At 43.2% G+C, this 19183-nt stretch overlaps 1 protein-coding gene across 5 annotated transcripts; it reads right to left on the bottom strand.

The window, feature by feature from the left end:
* Positions 1-269: 269 nt before the first annotated feature.
* Positions 270-18786, bottom strand: pax8 (paired box 8). Of its 5 annotated transcripts, none has more exons than XM_023818588.2 (12): positions 18404-18786; positions 17757-17920; positions 10256-10397; positions 8128-8325; positions 7948-8024; positions 7637-7762; positions 7227-7396; positions 5950-6070; positions 5058-5294; positions 4482-4583; positions 2615-2701; positions 270-1710 (listed from the first exon to the last, which is right to left on the bottom strand). In XM_023818588.2, exons 2-12 carry the CDS (start codon positions 17776-17778, stop codon positions 1640-1642), a joined length of 1353 nt encoding a protein of 450 aa, XP_023674356.1. In that variant the 5' UTR covers positions 17779-17920; positions 18404-18786; the 3' UTR covers positions 270-1639. The 5 variants fall into 5 exon arrangements, with proteins under 5 accessions (XP_023674356.1, XP_023674355.1, XP_023674357.1 ...); XM_023818587.2 differs by having other exon boundaries at positions 10256-10421; positions 18404-18785; XM_023818589.2 differs by lacking the exon at positions 17757-17920 and having other exon boundaries at positions 10256-10421.
* Positions 18787-19183: the final 397 nt, after the last annotated feature.

Here is a 19183-nt window from a genome sequence, read left to right as displayed (position 1 = left end):
TGGCCAAAACCAAATTTGTCTCATGTGGTGTTAGCAGTAGAAGTCAGTAACAATGACACAATGTATGAAAAAGACGTATGAACTACTGTCTAGTCTTTGAAATGTGCGACAGGTCAGTATAGCTCTAACAACAACAACATCAATAATAATAACACTAATAATAATAATAATAATAATGTATTCCACATTTCTGAAGTGTGCTATATTGCATTTCTTTCACTTATATGATATACTAAGCAAAAGTTGTGAAAATGAGTGAACAAACCCCATTTACATTGTCATGCTTTATTTAATTAAAATAATTCTTTAGAAATACTTTATTTACACAATAATAACAATATATGAAATAATAACAATAATAACAATAGAGTTCAAACAAACGATGCCGTTAAAGATTTTGCATGACCGTAAATTCTAGACATCTTCCAAAAAAGGTTAAAATTGTTTTCTTGACAAAAAGGGGTGCAATTTCTTGCATATTTTAACCCATTTATCAACACCTTGCTCACCCCTATATTCAAATTGTTTCTTTAGATCAAAGTCGGGTTGCAATGAATGCTATATACATACCAGTTAAACGGGGGAATGGACACTGTTGTGGTTACATAGCAAACTTCTTCTGTTCCATTGCTGTCACACCCAAATGATCTGCTATGTGCTCACTCACTGTTTCACTGCTGGGCCAGGTTCTCTCTAACATGAACAATAAACTGTATAATTTCTGATGTCTGTAAATCCAAAACTATTGTTAGCCTATAGTGTTGAATCGCAAAAGTCAACTTTTTAGCCAACAGATGCATTTAATTAACTGGTCAAATTAACTGCTGGTCTCTCTTGCTCTGTTTATAAAGAAATGTGCTGATAAACAGAGAAATTGCCAGACTGTATCTCTGACGATACCCAGTTCATTTGCCCTGAACCCCTGTGGTGAACTGGGAGTGTGGCTGAATGTATTCAGTGAGTACAGATTAGCCAAATTATGGACCAAACCCCTGATTCTTTTCTTATTGCGGTGAGTCATTGCTGGTGTGTTCCGAAAGACGTCAAAACTCTTCAAGAAAGGACAAGACTCCTGTCTATGTGAACAAAAGTGCCAGAATGCCCACGTTGGTGTTTTCCGTCAATAACAGAAAATGAGCAGACACCGAACACAGTTCCAAAGAACAATATTATTCTAACCAACATGATGCCAACTGAGGTGTAAACAAACATATCGTGAACAGATGGGATACCACAAATAAACAAAAACAAATTTAAAAGCATAACAACAAATTATTACTGCAAAAATGCTCCTCATAATGACATTAAAGTATGCTGTTCTTTTTCAGACACTGGAGTAAACAGGTGACCTTGCTAGTCAAAGCGTAGGGGTGGCCAAAGCCGGTGACTTTGGTCCTGAATGACTTTGGTCCATCCGGGTAGTCCCTACACAAAATTACACCCAAAGGTACTGGCATGGATGTGCATCAGGTGATGTGTAAGCATTGGGATTCATCCTGGAACAAACAACAGGAGCGCACGTCGGTTCCATACTCGGCGCTCGTTTGTGCTGTCCGTCACTCGCGGAAAGAGCTCCGATGGAGACAGTGCCTTTCAGCGGGTGCCTGATCTCTGGATAAATGAACTGAGACGCCAGTGGCTAGAGGTGATCGTAGGCAGCTGTGGAGGGGGCGGCGGCGCGGGAGGCGGAGCTGTAGTAATACGGAGAACCTGCAGGGGGAAACAAACGCGCATTAAAGCTCTGGGCGTCACTTCCTCACCGCCGGCCCCCACCGTGGGCCCCCACCGCCGGCCCCCACCGTGGGCTCGCCAGGACCTCTTACCGCACCTGGGTACCTCTCGATTTCACGCAACTAATGCCACTTTCAAAATAACGCTTCTAGAGCATCGCAACACTTCCCGCCATCACAGTCCAGCTGTTTAGCGTGCATGAACAGATGCATAAGTCAAAGATCCGCATGATGCCGAATGACCTGACCATCAGTGCGATGATGTGATAAGCTTAAGGATCTGAGCAGCATATGACTCACATCTGCATTTGTCAGCTGTACTACATACACATTGGGGCTTTAACAAAAGAGCCACCTAACTTAGTTACAACATTAACACTGTCATGTTGACATCACCAGGGTAAAGATTCCTCTTTTGTTTATTTGTGTGCACCATGTCTCTGGCTTCTGTAAAGGAACTCTCCATAGCGACGACTAAAAAGTACTTAACATTACCGCCCCCCCCCCCACCTGTGCCCTGTGGTCACCTTGCCGAGCCACGAGAGGCTCAGGGGCACCGATTCGTGACAGCGTAGTTGGCCCAGGAAAAGCCTCCGGCGGTGCCAACCTGACTCCGCCCCAACACAATGTCATGTGATCTAACCCAGGTGCTGTGGAGCTTTTCACGTTCCACTATTTTAAGAAGTTATTTTATGCTTGCGAGGCATTGCATGTGGACCGCACTCCGCAGCGCATTAAGTGGAGGATTTGGCAGCCCCATGGCACGGGTCCAACTAGGAAATTGTTTGTCGGGTTTTTCAGCAGAGGGTCTCTGGATAAATCACAAAAAGGTCACCCTGACCCACAGGGGTCTTCCTCTATAGGCGAATGGTAATCGGACTCACCCAGGATGCTGGAGTTGGTGAACCTCCAGGCCTCGCTGTAGGAGGTGTAGGGAGACGGGCCATAAGTCTGTCCGGAGTAGTCTGCACCTTGAGGGGGGTGGCAACACAGCTCAGGTCAGCGTTTCATTCGCCAAAGTCACGAGTGACGTCTGGTGTTCACAGATGTATATTTTGGTGACGAAACAAAGTATCTTCAGGGCTTTGAAGCCTTGGAAGAAGCATCAGAGGAAGGCCGCAGCGCCGGTATGGATCGGTGAGGCGTGGGTTCGAGGCGGAATGTTACGATGTGGGGTCTGTTTTGCTGGAGCGGCATGGCGACTTAGCTTTTTTTTCACCCGCATCCGGTGACTCTTAGGACATAATTCACCAGCAGCCGGGTGGCTTGTAAACCATTAATCTGCCGGGCCAGGTGGAGCGGGTGGGGCTGAGGGGCGGTGCAGAATCCCACGGATCATTGGTGCGTAGAGTCGGTTCTCTGCGTCCTTTAACCGCCCCTACGCTGTGCCCCGCCAAACGCGCCCCCCCCCACACACACGTACAGCTCCCCCTCCATCCCTCACCTTCTCCTTTAGTCTTTCATTTGTTTGCCACCCCCATTTTTCCCTTTTAAACATTCCAATATTTAATTGGTAATTATGCCGACAGGGTTGAATCCTCAGCTCAGCCTGGGTGCCCCCCCCACGCACACACACACACACCCCCCACCCTCTCTGTGAGTAATTGTGTATGAACACTTCCTCACAGCCTGCCCACCAGAAAAATAATCAATCAGGCCCTCTCATTTCGCGCTTGGCAGGGCAGGCTTCAAATAAGAAAGAGCACATCGCACCCCACACACGTCACAGCACAAAAACCCTCTTCCTCTCTCGCTCCCCCCCCCAACCCCACCCAACAGCCCCCCTCCCACTACATAAATCTCCCCCTCGCTGGGGCCCCTCAGTTCCCATAGCAATGTGTGGTCAACAAAGCAGTGAGGGGGTGCGGGTAGCAGGGCGGAACCCCCCCGGCCTGTTCCCCGTGCCCCCCCCCCCCATGGCCAGCCTGCATCGGAGCCTCAGTTCACCAGCGGAGCAGGCTACTCATTAACCCCCCCTCCCCCCGCCCGCCGTTAATCACACGCCTCCCTCCCGGCCCTTTCTCTCCCAGATCACGTGTCCCTTTCACATCGCTGCCGTTCCTTCTCTCCTCGCTTAATATCCGCACGCGCTTCCTCTGTAGCGCTATTCGCCTGACAGCGTGGATTCATCTTTCCATATTCTTGCCCCCATCCCATCACTGCAGGCACGTTGGTCACGCTGAGGTCTACACAGAAAATTCCATATTGTTACAGGGGTCTGCGAATTTATGTAGGATGCAGATCCTGGAGGATCTCATTTGAAGAAGGTTTGACACCTCTGTCTCGTTACTGTGACACTGTCATGGAGGGCAGGTTGATTCCTGGTATTGGAATACTCAAATGCCAATACTCAATACTCGAGTTAAAATTGATGGAAATTTCATTTGATGAAGGACATATGGTTAATACTGTACTGAAGCAGACCCCCTCATTAAACTTTCAACCTTTGGGTCACCTGACTACACTCCATCTACAGCTTCATAAAGATGTTGTGTAATAGTGACTGTGATTCATTGTCGCAGTACATATTCACTGTAGTATACGCGACCTCCTGTACTTCATGCACTGAGTCAGGTTTAAAAAATATCAGAGGGGCAGTCAATCTATGGCAAGGAGGTGTAAAAACACTTATTATTTTTTAAAAAGCAGTTAAAGGCTGTGCGACTTCAGTGAAGAGCACTTTCTAGGTGGTTAAAAGGCTAGAGCGTTTCATGTTTGGCTGCATGTGAAGCTGACAGGCGGAGCCCTCACCTGACACCATGCCCGTGATGGCGGAGGACGCGTAGCCGGCCTGACTGCTGGAGGGGATGTGCGGAGGATATCCTGGGAGCGTGGAGCTCATCATGTCCCGACCTGCCGTGGGCAGACAGCAGCCGTGAGCGCGCTCCGAACGGGAACGGCTCCGCTCTACGGGACCGTAGCTTTCACGAGTGCTGTTCGTAATTTGATCGCGGCTCAGACTGAGCAAACGCCTATGTGGTTAAACGCTAAAAAAAAACTGAATGAAAACCTAGCTTCTAACAACATCGAATTTTCACAGTCGATGTGCCATGAAGTATAGATGATGGGATTTTCCGCTAAAGTTTCTGCCAGTTCTGCCATTTCTTATTTCAAATTAAATGATTCGATTTCATTTTTTTTCTCCCTTTTTTCTGGTTCTGAAGTGTGATTGATGAATCAGGAGACCAATAACTGAAAAGTGGAGCAATAAACATTACGACTGGAGAGTTCATGAAGATTTTGACGGAGTACGGGGATACGGCATATGCTCTGCGTTTCATGAACTGGCAGGAACTGTTTAGCGGCTAAGGGCCAATGACTGGTTACCTGCTATGAGTGACTGGCTGTTGAACTGCCCATATACAGGTGCATGATGAGTGAATGAGTTGAAGGCATGAGAGAAATGGGTGGAGCCAGCACAGCTGCTGCTGACAGAGACGGCAGCCGTGATTGGCTGCAGCTCCAGAAAGGCGGAGCTGGGTGCGATGCTTGGGGAGGGACTGGAGCTGGTAACTTCTGGGGACATTTCCTGTTTCAGACAGAGGGGGAGGGGCTGCATGGTGTCTAAAGTGACAGAGAAGTGGCCGGGGTGGAGAATGCAATAAACATATTTAAGGATAATGAATGAATTGAAGAGCAAGAAATGTTTCAATGCTGAAATATGCAAAAAAAAAAAAAAAGAATCACAATGATATACAGACGCTCCCCGGGTTATGATGGTCCGTGTTACGGATATTTCAACTTGGGTAAATGGTTCTTCACTTTCAGTACATTACTCAATAAGTTACATGAGATATTCAACACTTTATTATAAAATTGGCTTTGTGTTAAAGATTTTGCCCAGCTGTAGGGTACTGTAAATGTTCTAAGCATGTTTAAGGTAGGCTATAAGATATGAGGTTTGTTAGCTTAGGTGTACTGTATAAAAATGCATTTTCCCCTTATGATAGGTTTGTCGGAACATAACCCCATCGTAACTCGGGGAAGGGCTGTATATCTATACTATATAAGTAAAACAAATTAGTTCGAGGCATGTATAAAATAAAAAAGATTAAAATTTTCAGTGTTCAAAGTATTACTTATAAAAAAAAAATAGAAACGTATAATTTGTCCATATTTTCCACTGTTAGGCTCATCAAGGTCTCAATACTGACAAGCAACTATTCCAGGGACTGGAATAATTGTCACATGGGCTGCCCCCCCGTCTTCGGTCTCATACCTGCCACCACCGCGTAGCCCTGGTGTGCCGTCAGGTTCCGGCCAATGGCGGCGCTCGATGCTGACCGCACGGCCTTGCTATCCTCCAGGCCTCCGTTGATGAGTGAAAGAGGATACAGAGTCTTTAAGGTGGAGAGAGAGAACGAGTGTGAATGCACACCAAGCAGACAGGCCTAAAAAAGGTCGCTCCTACTCCATGAATAGTGCCTAGACTAATCATTCAGCCACAATCTTAAAATCTGCCAAATCCTGATGAGATGACATGGTATTTATTGGTCCACGGAGGGAAATTAGAAAAATGGGACAGGCACAAGCCCATATATTGTTCCATCCAGTTTCTGTAACCGCTTATCCAGCACCAGATCACAGTGCGCCTGGAGCCATTCCCAGGACACAAGGCAGGAGACACCCTGGACAGGGTGCCAGTATATTTTTGGACTGTGGGAGGAACCTGGAGTACCCAAAGGAAATCGCACAGCCTCAGGGAGAAGATGGACGCTCCACACACACAGCCGGGGTGGACAATCAAGCCCAGAGCCCTGGAGCTGCCAGGTGACAGTGCTGCCCTCTGAGCCTCGGCAGCGGCTGCCCGCTGCACAGCTCTGTCACCAAAGCGAGCGTGTGCCACCCCTGCTCTGCAGACCCTGGGTCTCCATCTGCATTCACATGGGGTCTCTGGAGCAGGAGGACAGCCCCTCCAGCCTGGCAGAGTGAGAATGAGTGCTGCTGTCGGTTCAGGGACCTTCGCAAGGACGCTGCACAGGGCTGTGCAGGGGGACAGGGAGGGGATGAAGTGCCTGTGCAGTGCGAGGGTCTCTTATGGTGACTGTGCTTAGGAGTGGGAAATGGCTGTGACAGATAGACAGGGAGACAGAGGCAGAGAGAGAGACGGAGAGAGAGACAGAGAGAGAAACAGAGACAGACAGACAGAGAGAGAGACAGATAGATAGAAACATAGATAGATAGACAGACAGACAGACAGATAGATAGACACAGACAGACAGATAGACAGATAGATAGATAGATAGATAGATAGAAACATAGATAGATAGATAGACAGATAGATAGATAGACAGACCGACACACACACTTAATAAGTCCCTAAGGAAATTGTAGATGAGGCACAGACTTTGACACACTGACACACGAGGAGAGGTATCACTATGCCATGACACCAGGCTGTGTAATCTGTGTTGCCATGGCTACACACAGATATCACACGCAGGTGCACACAGACACAGGGCTGGAGGGACGCTAAGCCTTGGAGATCAGGGGCACCTGCTCGGTCTTGCCGGCACCAGGACTAACGAAGGTATCGGCCGGGTAGTGGTGCCGCTCGAAGCCGCAGTCCAGGTGCTGGGCGCCGAAGTGCTCGGGCCGAAGCTGCTTCCGCGGTCCACCCCCGCTGCTCTGGGAGTCCACGCTGTGCCTGCAGCTCTCCTGGTCACCTGCAGAGGGCAATGGTGAGAGATGGGGCAAGGACAAAACGGGAGAATGTGTTATAGGATTTATTCTGAGCTTTGTGTGTTCAATTAAGAGAAAAAAAACGCAGAACTTTGCCAGCAGAGGGAGTAGTGGTTAAAACTCCTGCTTGTAACCAAAACGTTCACCAGGAAAAATGGTAAAGTGGAATAACTGTCCAGATATATGGACATCATAGAGGGATAAATGAATCTGAAAGTCCTTACTGTCATCGTGGCTCCTCTTGCCCTCAATGCTGGACTGTGGGATGCCCAGCAGTCCACTGATGGAGTAGGTGGAGCCCAGGGAATCTGACTGAGGTGACTCCGGAGGAGTGACGGCTGAGCTGGGTACTGGGAGGGGGGTGGTTCACCATTACTATCATCACCGTCTACTTACAACTGCATTCAGTAAAGGACCTTGTACTGTTCCACATGGGTCTGCTCTCCCATTGGACAATGGATCCCATAAATAGCCAATCAAGAACCTACCAATCAGCTGTAAAGTCAGGGACAACTGACTAATGAGGGGGACTCACTGAGCGTGTGTCCGGGATTCGGCCCTTTGGTGTCCAGAGGGAGGTTAAATGGCTGCTGCACCTTTGTCCTGATGATCCTGCATGGGCAGGAGACAGGAGGATCATTATAAAACCCACAACTGACCCCTTTTTTGGCTTTTGCAGACTTCTACCACATCGCCGACAGGAGATCCAAAGTACCTGTTGATGGAGCTGACGCTGGGCACGGTGTCGGAGTCGCACACGCCCTCGGCCAGCAGCCGGTCCCGGATCTCCCAGGCGAACATGGTGGGATTCTGCCGCTTGTATTCGGCGATCTTCTCCACCACCTTGGGCGTGGCCACCTTCGGCTTGGAGCCGCCGATCACGCCAGGCTTAATGCTGCCAGTCTCGTAGTACCTGCCGAGGTGTGGGGGATGCAAGAATGCCAGAAGAGAAGAAGGAAGGGAGCTTTATAAAAGGAGAGGATGGCAATGAGGTGTTACTTCAGGCACTTTCCGACTGTGGCCATTGTTTCAGAAACCAGGAACTTCGAGTTCCTACTCCAGTAACTCAATAATGAACCCAATTGTTCCTTGGAGGCTATTCCAGAATCTTTTTTTATTCCCCACGGCAAAGTATGGACTTTTCGCTCGACCAGGAACTACAGAGTGGGGCTTGTAGCGATGACCTATAAGCTTTATTTAGCTTACTTAGCATAAAGGTCACAGTTCCTGTTCTGCAGTGGAAAAGTGACACACGAAAGTGGCCAGGAACTACAAAAGTTCGCAGTCGAGATGGCCAAGGAACTCAGAAACAGGATCTAGGCTCCTGGCCTTCAGAGGGAAAGTGCGTTTTGCCTGTCAGTCTAATTTCTGCTGTTGGAAACAAACACAGTAATTACGTAATATTACCAGTGATGATTTTATACAGCTATTTTTTCCATGCAAAGCAAGAATGAGGCCAAACAAGGAACTAGGGTACATTTATTTACTTTTCTTTTGCAATCAGGAAACAAGACTGGAGTGTTCACTGTAAATGTGGTGACACTGTGAACAAAGGTAACACGGGGCAGTGGAAGGTTGATCGAGCTACAGCGGTAACTTATCTCACGGTGCATCACCCAAATACTGTACCAGTCAGTAAACAATACAAGAAAAGGCAGAAATGCCGGTATTAGTTAAACAAAAAGAGAACCAGCCCATTTTCTGGGCAGACTTTAAATTCACAAATTTAGGAAGTCTTAGAATCGTATTATATGTAGTTAGCAAACTAAAACAGATGAAACCCTTATATCACACTGAACAAATCTCCATCTAAATCAGATATAAATGATCAAGAATGTGTAGCTAGGCCTCTGCCATTTTGCTTTTATCATATTTACTAAAAAGCACTGTTCTAAAGAGGCAGCCCTACAGTGTGGGGGCTGAGCTTAAAGCGGCCCTGTTTCTGGCAGGTATCAGCCCCCGAGTGCTTCACAGCTAAGGCAGCATGAGACCAGGCCTTGGGGGCGAGCCTGGCGCCGCTCGGCAGCAGAGAAAAAGAACGGCATGTGCGTCCGTGCGTGTGCTGGAGCACAGTGGGTGTGGAGCGAGCGAGCGGAACGGGCTGTTTGCTCGGCGTCAAACGGAGAGCTTAAGAAAAGCTTGAGGGATCTCACCTCCATTCCACCAAGCATGAATGTTGGCCCTGGTGCATCTATATTATCTAAGAGACAAGTGTAAATTCTGAGTTTAATCGGCTGAAATAAATTAAATGTGGTTAGAGTATGAAATAGTCTTCCTGTTAGTGTAGTGCAAGCTAAAACCTTGGGTTCCATTAAATCAGAGCTAGATAAGATTTCAATAACTTTAAATTATTAGCTGAATTCTCTCCAAATGAGCTTGATGGGGCAAATGGCCCCCTATCCTTTGTAAATTTCTTATCTTCTTATGTTCTTAAACACAGCCCTTTCAAAGACAATGGGATTAATATCATTTGAACAATAAGCAATGTTGGATACACTGTATATACGTACAGTGTATAGGGTCTGTGGGCTTTTTCTGGTGAACTATGTGAAGACTAATGATGCAAACTAGCTGAGTGCCTGATATCCTTATATAGTGTTTCCCAATCTGATCCCGGGGGACACAGAGCCATTATGCGTTTTTGCTCCCTCCCAGGAACCAGGGAGCTGGGAGGGAGCAAAATTATGGACTGTCTGTGGGTCTTTGTGGACCGGACTGGAAAACACTGTCCTTTTATAAGGTTTCATAAATTGGACCAACGGGTTCAGCTCGTGTGTGTGTGTTTAGCGGCAGCCACGCCCCTCGGCGGTTTCCCGCGACTGCGGACGTGGCGAGTGGCTCACCGGCCCAGGATCTTGCTGACGCATCCGTGGCTGACTCGCAGCTGCCGCGAGATGTCGCAGGGTCGTACGCCCTGGTGCGCCATGTCCACGATGCGCTGGCGGATCACCTCCGGCAATGGCCGTCCATTCACAAACATGCCGCCTAGTTGGTTAAGGCCCCCATGGCCTGGGGGAGGAGAGGGGATGAACACGATAAATCTCTAGGCACTTCTGACAGATGGACAATAAAAAAGATTTACACATATTAAAACGTAAAGACAGCACATTAAAGAAGTCAAAAAACAAAATTATACATAAAAACATGAACATTCAAAATGCATCATTACACGTACATTGCCTACACACATGGAAAAGATGGTTTTTAGCCTCAGATGCAAAAATATATGGAGGTTTATCACTTTATTTTAACTTCACTAAAAACAAAAATTTAATTAATAATTTACAAATGCATATGTGCTTGGTGAAATTGCAGCTGAGATATGCATATACAGCTTACCACATATTCTGCCTCATTAGCTTATACACCATACACCCGTGCATTCATTCCCCTTTTAAAAAACTGTGTCCTATACTATGCGAAGCCAAAGTGCAGGGAAGCTCTAAACACCGGCATGCACGCGCAACCCCGATTCTATAACAAATCAACCCGAACGCCATGTTTTTTGGTACCGCGATACCTGGAGGAAGAGACACACGGGCGCGCCGCGCGGACGCGCGCTCACAGAGCCTGGGGCCAGAGGAGTCGCGGCGCGAGAGGCGCGAGGTGACAGAGCTGCCTGCTGCGCCGCCATGCCGCCCATATGCTGCACATATGTTTGCTAAGTACTTACAGCGAGAACGTTTCCCCGCGGTTAGACACTATCACAGTTAAATTTGATTAAACTGCGTTACATTAAACTACGCCGGAGTTAAGCTGCTGTGTTAACATGAGATTTATCATATTGTTTTTAACAAAAACATGAGGATTTTCCCCGCATCATTTTATTGTTAAGGTTCTTGTTCCTTTCAGAATTAAAGCATTTCTGTATTACTCGTTGAACTGATACCGGCTTGTCATTGAACGCACGGAGCTGTTGGCTGGATAGTCTCAAAACCGTATATTTTGGAGTAATCGGCTCGAAAATCGGAGGGCCGGTGTAGTGTAATTTCATACTGAGAAAGAAAAATGACCAAAGGGTCCCCAGAGACGATTAAGGTAAAATATGAAGTACGCGTATCACACGATTAGGTTAGATTTAGTGTCCAACATGCTGACTTTGGGACCATTTAAGTGTCTGATACGGAACCGAGAAAAACTCAAAGCATTATATCAATGTGACACGCATGACAAAACAACTGTCTCCCAAATATTTAAATACTCAGATCTGGCAGGGTATAGCAAATAGCATAAAGGGTTATGCATTTAATATAAACTCTTTTAGCAGTATTAGAGGGACATGATAAAGATTTGTCAGTTTGCGGTGAAAAGTCAATGAATTAAACACATCGCCCTGCGTTTCTCTAGTAAAATTAGCTTTACCGCGTCACGTAAAATAACATTAGGCAGTGCTGCATGTGCGCCCTGATATTTTATTTTATAATAAAGATAATATACTGCAAATCTAAAACTGGAATGACCCCCTCAAGAGTTTATTTCACTGTGTGACCTAAATCTTCAATCACATTACAGCAAGTCCATAGTAATAAGTTGGGTTAGTGTAACTAACGAATGTTAGAGTGAGTATTTATTCTCTTCTCTGTACTGTGCAGTTTGCAGTGACAGTACTAGAGTTCCTTTGTTATTGTCCACTGTGGATGATACATCTACACAATGCAAACATTTTCTGTCCTCCCATAATGCAATTTTGAGTATTGCTCATTGTGATTAAGTTCTGTATTTTTTTTTCCAGAAATGCCTGCACTTCTGCATCTATTTTTTTTTTTATCAGATCTTGAAATTGCCTCACCTGGTAAGTTTTGGTGGTTTTCAGAAATCAATAGTTCTGCAATATGTCCCCAAAAATTAGATTTCCACTCAATTAGTCTACAGTCTTGTAATTTTTGGAATGATTCAATGCCGTTGTTTCGATTTCCAGAATTGAACAAATAATCAAACACCAAGTAATCAACAGCAAGACCCTGGCATTTTGAAAGAGTGATCAAAGGGGTATCTAACCACTCATATCATCTCAAGCTAGCATTTTGATTGGCCTTGGTCCAGACAGCCCTGCGCTTGTCTTCCACATCCTATAGGTTCTATATTGCACCTTTGATCCTTACATTCCGCAGCCCCGGAGTCCTACAGCACCACAGAAGCCAGGGATTTAAACCAGAAGCTCGCATGGCTGGATTGAACATATCAAATGCATTATGTTCCTCTCAAACTGCACTTTGCCATATGTGGCACTCTTCTCCACCATTAACCACAATTATAGAAAAAATACACCACACATGTAATCTTTGTTGATCAATATTGATGCTGGTCCGATATATGTATTAGACTGTTACTATGAAGTAAAACTTAAAAATGTAGTAGAGCAAAGGGAAGAATGTTGGTGATTTAGATACTTGTAAGATAACACATTCTATATATCCAGATTCATCTCCAGAGTGGCTTTGCACAGAAAAAGAATGAGGCGGAGATTAATGTTGTTTAGCTGGTATCTTGAATGTGTATTTCACTGAATATGTGAGTCAGTGATGAGAGTTGGGATGCTATCCCCTACAGACTAGCCTCTGTGTGTCATACTAGAACTCAAATTCAGCATTCTGATTGGTGCATTTCGCACATTCATTTGAAAACAGGTTACCACTGATAGGAGATGCCATCTGTTAATATGAAATATTTCAGTGGTATAACATGCAGGTAAATGTGTTTTTTATGGTTTTGTAATATTTTTATAATATTATCCCAACAATAGAAGTTGCTGTCAACCTTAGCTTATTCTGCTTTTTAATTTTTTTAAAGATCTCCACGTTCCATTTGTTATTGTTATTAAAAAATCACGTTTTAAATGCAGTTGTGTGAGAGAAAGCAGAGGTCGTGTGTTCAAATCCCCGAGGAGGATGGCAGCCTGTAAAGACTACGTGACTTGAACATCAAACCCACTGACCTTGGTTACCTTTACATGCGTACATTGCTTGACGCACACTTAGTTACTGTTATTACGCTATTGAATTAGGATGAATTTTATACCGAACTATTTATACTTAAGTATTTCCTACATTTACCTATACACACTTATTTCTAAACATTTTAAGCCCGGCTTTTTAAAACATTTCGACACAAGTGTGTATAACCTTATTAATATTTCTTACAACCCACGGGAGAAATCATGAATCTGTGCATAAGTCAGAGAACTTTTTCTTCCATCGCACAGTTTTTTTTACTCCTTCTCTCGTCCCATGGTCTGCATCAGTGACTCGCTAAGCATCCCTTTGCTTTTTAATTTAACCCATTCAGTCGTATTGTGGCCGCTTCCCCTGCTTTTCCTTTAACCCTCCCCTGAATTCATTTCCACATCAAACGGCAGACGGAGGAAGCAGGCTGGTGAGCGCTATTAACGGTCGTAGCGAAGTAAGAATCGCTTCGCCAAGCTCCGCCGGTCAAGAAGATATTAAAAGTGGGCAGCCCCAGGGGAATCTGCACGCTCATAGGCGCTCACAAAAACGTGAATGCAGTAGTTTTAATTCCAGTATTGGCGCCTATTTCACTTGCCAGCCTATAGTAAGAACGACGTTCAAATTACTTGTTCTTACCCTCTCCATATGGTAATACAAAATTAAGTTTTTATTACTTAGTAAACACAAGGTGACAAAAATGAAAAGTCTAGGCATGGACTTTAAATGTGTGCGCAATGCAACAATGTTTAATTCTACGCTAAAACAAACTACACGTACCTTTAATGTATCAGATTTTAATTCTGCAGGCCATTTACCTATTTTAAAGACCGCTATTCTTTACCTAAATTGATATATTATTAATCAGCCTAAGAAATTTATCATGCTACATATAATTTGTATATTATTGTATTTGTAATAAATAAAAACATCCCATAACGCTTTCACAGACGCTTTATGCATTCAAACCTATTTAAATAACTAATTAAATGTTTGCACAGAACGAGGATTAAACAATAATTATGCATGCTTAAAAATCGCATTAATCTAACTTATGCTGTTGTCGACTACGACAGAGTATTTGTATCCTAGCCTATAAAAACTTCTAGCTGCTATGATGGAAAATCCCCCATTGTGTAATGAACTAAAAAGTTAATTGCATATAGATTGTCCCCGTATGACCTTCGAGCATTTTTATTCAAATTAATTTTGTTTCTGAAATTGTTAATGCACTTCATTTTTTCCTTTGTCTTCAGTGATAGAACGGCACCATGCTGAATTTCTGTGACATGTCAAAAGCGACAGGTTTTCAAGAAAATGTAGGCCTACATCTTAAAAATATGTCTTAGGAAATCAGTTAGATGTTTGTCAGATTTCATTAATTTTTGTAGACTTTTACAGAATCCTGTCAATTCAGAAGTAGTTGACGGAGGACATTTAGTCGAACTGAGATCAGTTGCGATGTTAACGCGAATCCCCGAGCGTCGCCCACAAACGCCGATGCTCATTAGCAGCAGCCAAACATCACGGAATGACAACAAAATTACATGTCATTACTGTACATGTCCGCAGAATAATTATGGAAATTTCTCCATAATTTCTACGCCTACCGCTAATACAATTAATAGTAACACCAACTCAAAAACAATTTAAAATTCGAATACTCACTGTAAATTGTTCAATAGTAAAATTGAATTTTTAGAGATACGCAATAACGGAAGAATTCAGAATGTTCACAGTAATTCAGGATTGGTATTAAAGTCCAAGTTATAATTACATAATTATGATAGTGCCTTGACTTGACGTGATTTTCCTCCATATAAAAGCTTCATGTCAACTTAAATCTTAACGCGGCATAAAAACTATGAGAATGTTTTCCATTTACTGTTTCGGCTCCAGATTCAATCAATTCGCGACCTTCTCAAGATCTCAATTGAGGAGGGGGGACCACAAACAAACGTTTCTTTCAGGTTCATAGACCACCAGAAGTTCAAGACAAACGCAATGACAGTTTGATAGAATTTCTAAGAAAGAAAAAACAATAGAAATTGGTGTGAGGAAAAAGACGAATTCCTGTACATGGACAACTCAAAGAAGAACGGGACACAACGCACCAATAACGTGTTGCGTATGTCGGAAAACAGGCTCCGATAATTATCATATCATATAAAATAATCATAATCAAGGCAATGATGCTCCTCAGAATTTCTACAAGCATCGCCTTTAGCTTTAGCAGGCAGGTTGATGACCCTCTGTGTAAAAGTAAAAACTGTGGTGAAGATGCCACATGTGACACATTAACAACTTCACAATAATTAACTTTCAACAGTTGCCCTCAATCACTATGTGTATCGTCTCGTAGGCCTATAATTGGCATTCGAGAAATTCGCTTAAACCAAATCTTATGGTTTCGCAGTATTCTGTGGTGTTGGTGTTACTCCAACAAAATTGACTTTTTTGTCGAATACAAACTTGTTCGTAGCAGGGAAATAATAAACTGCAAAACAGATCAACATTTTTATTTGAACGGTTTCTCCTATCAACTCAAAATTTAGCGACCGGATAAAAAGGGGTAAAACGTTAATTTTCTCAGACATTCAAAATTATTCTTTAGTTGGTGCATGGAATTAATAAGATAAATAAAGAATGACGTTTGTACAAGGCATTAGTCTTTTCTGTTTCATTCACTCTTCCATGAAATTACTTTAAAAGACGTTAAGAACTTCTCATTATATTTTTGCTAAGAGAATGAGAGAGGGGAGGGGTAGTATTTATTTACCAGTCCTAAAATATTATTGATGAAAAAATACTGAAACATTATTCGAGTCTCCTCTCAGCGCGGCTTGATTAATGTTTGTTTAGTGGGTTAACTAGACCCCTGTTCCATTATACCCGTTACAAATGAAACAGCTGGGTGTCCTATATTGTAAAAGAGTAAATTAACAGATTCCTCGACTATGGAAAAACGCCTAAATCCATTGAAACGGCATGGCGCCGAACCGTAATTTAAACTGGTTATATGCGCATAATTCTAAAAATCGATACCCTTCTCAAAAGCACATCCGCTTTTAATGATATTTCGTAAGTAACACGACAAAGGTATGGAACTTTTACTCATTATTAATTAAGGTATTTGCTCTTCTTCATTAAGTAGCCTACCTAAGGGAAAAGGGACAAGGACGACTTAGACCGGGATTCACGTTACACGTAACATCATTTCAGTGTGATACGAGATACTGCGAGTTTAAATACTTACTGTCAACATTTTAGCCAAAACCTTAACGACAACTGTGCTGTAGGTTATTAAAGTTTTGAAACTCCTTCCAGAAATATTCCACAATATAAGCCTAGTAAATATAATGTAAGTACTTCTCTCATTTAAGGCCTACTAAATGTGTTATTAAGTAATATTGTTATTAAGATATATGTTATTATATCTTAATTGCTTCACATATATGCCTATTTATGATTATTACTTATGATTTATTTTCGTTTTATTGTATATAATCAAATTAGTAAAAATATTTTAATTTCATTTCACACGAATTCACTTTAAAAATGGAAATGTGTGCCACGCGGGCTTTAACACCAACTTGTGTGTAATTATGAAATTACAAAGACAGGCCTGGTTTAGAGATGACACCGTCAATCATACCTCTAATCGCTTTACAGCAGAATCCAGATACATACCCGAACATTAACTCAGTAAGTCTTCACATACAGGAAAATATTACATGGAAAACGAAAAATGCTCTCGTATGTGTGTTAACTTATTTGATCAGTCAAGCGACATTTTAGGCTAAGGGAATGTACTACAATAATCGTACAGTACAACAGTTTCTGTCAATACGAAGTGATTGTTTCCCACAATCTCTTTTCAAATCGACAAAGACGGGCTATCGATTTATAAAGGTTTCAGAATATTATCTAAGGTATTGATATAATTATGAATAACAGTCCTGGTCATTTATCCTGCATATATATATATATAATTCAATTATTTGCGAATACTTTCTCTCCATTTCTGATATTCCCATTCAGTCACCCAACCGCACGCACACGCAATTGCCGACGTAAAGGGCCGAATTCTATAAATTATATCTTAAACGGGGCGTCATTACCGTGGGCTATATTAAGATATTAGACATTCCAAAATTTTACATATTCACTTTATCTATTGGTCATAAAAAGGCCTATAGCTAAAACCTAAAAATGTTGTAAGGACATTAGTAATTGTATTGAGATTGGCTGTTATCGGTGATTTCATTTCAGTAGCTAGGCTATGTAATATTTAGTTGCCATATTGATTTCACGCTAATTCCGAACTCGCCAATGAGACCCAGATTCCTGACCTACAAGAATGAACTTATTTAATGTATTAACATTTTAAAATTATTTTTACCTCTTCCGGTGGTGCTGGACATTGTCCTTTGATCTTTGATACCGAATGGCCTGGATACAAGAGCTGGACGATCCGCGCTGTCAAAAGTTGTAAAGTTAGCTGTGTTTTAAGTCCATGAGGATTGCGGATGGGCGAAAAAAATGTTCCAGCGTGCAGTTTAAAATCTGCAATAGAGTGCAATAGAGTATAGAATGATCATTCATGTTTCTTTCGTTGTTTAAATTGTGTCATTTAAATGCAACGATTTCATAATGCTAATCCTGTTTAATGTCGCGATGTACTTTCTATAAACCCACAGCATGACAGAAGAATCTATTTAATTTGCCTTAGCCATATTGATTTCCTCTTTTGTTTGTTTTTGTTCTCCAGCTGTTTCTCTAATACGTTGTCCTAACATTTTCCCGCTGACTATACTCCATTATTTCCAAAACTTAAGTTGCACAGTCCGAGTTATACGTTGCGGACAACACATTATTTCTCCATCCCTAGAACAAGCAGTATCAAATAACCGCCCCACCCACGGTCTGTTTAAATGGCAATTCGTAACCCGTGGAGAGCGACGAGAACATTAAACTAATCGTCCGAGTGCGCATCAATGCTTCTTTATGTGTCACCCGGCTGTAACCATTAAGCTTGTCGTTATTTACCTGCACCGCAGACGAAGAAATAGTTCAAGGTAGACGATGCCGTCGTATTATCCAGCGTTATACAGTATAGTTATTACAAAGTGGCCTTGTCGTGTCCAGCAGGCTCTCGTCTGTTTTCTGATTCAAGAGACTTTTAGGAACTATCCATTTGATATCACCAGTGGCTTTCGTTTCTACTAATAAACTGCCAGTTCAGCTCGCGGTTTTATTCCAGCGTCGCGCCGGTCGCCGGCCTGCAGCAAAGCCATTGGATGCTGGAATCGGGAAGACGCGGCATTGGACCAGTGGGGTGTGGCTATCGGGAAGGGGGTGTATCCAGAACAGAACACATGGATGAGTGATTTCAAGTTTGGGATTCTCCCTGACTTGCAGCGGCACACCAGGCGACATCGCAACATTTACGGAAACACTCGACACAGACCTAGTTTGTTTTCATTCATCCCTACCAGACCCACTTAGAATACGTCTTAGTATTGAATATGACACAATTCTTGGCGCACTGGCTTATGCATCTTGAACTGTACTGCAGTTGGTATATTTGAACCGCACTTAAATTCCGATTCCAACTGTCATTTATTCCTAAGTACTCACTCTTGTTTCGTATAATTCATTAGGGCTATATTGAGTGACAAGACAATAACAGCTCACTAATTTTCTAGGTGTAAAGGAACCCTAATTGCCTTTAAGAGCTCAGTCCTACAGCTTTCATTTTAGGCATGTCGTATGACTTTGCTTTAACTATTCAGACAAAAATGAAATGAAGATTACAAAAAATTGCAA

This window comes from Paramormyrops kingsleyae, chromosome 7 (assembly GCF_048594095.1).
Source record: "Paramormyrops kingsleyae isolate MSU_618 chromosome 7, PKINGS_0.4, whole genome shotgun sequence".
Classification (NCBI taxonomy): domain Eukaryota; kingdom Metazoa; phylum Chordata; class Actinopteri; order Osteoglossiformes; family Mormyridae; genus Paramormyrops; species Paramormyrops kingsleyae.
This window is presented reverse-complemented; position numbering and strand designations above follow the sequence as displayed.

Bases quoted from the DNA above. Each gene is read 5' to 3' on its own strand.
- pax8 (XM_023818587.2), bottom strand. From the start codon at position 17,778: ATGTCCAGCACCACCGGAAGAG. The intron at 8,326-10,255 runs GTGAGCCACTCG...ACACCTCGGCAG, and splicing joins GTCAGCAAGATCCTGGGCCG to GTACTACGAGACTGGCAGCA. The intron at 7,763-7,947 runs GTGAGTCCCCCT...CCCCCCTCCCAG, and splicing joins GAATCCCGGACACACGCTCA to TACCCAGCTCAGCCGTCACT.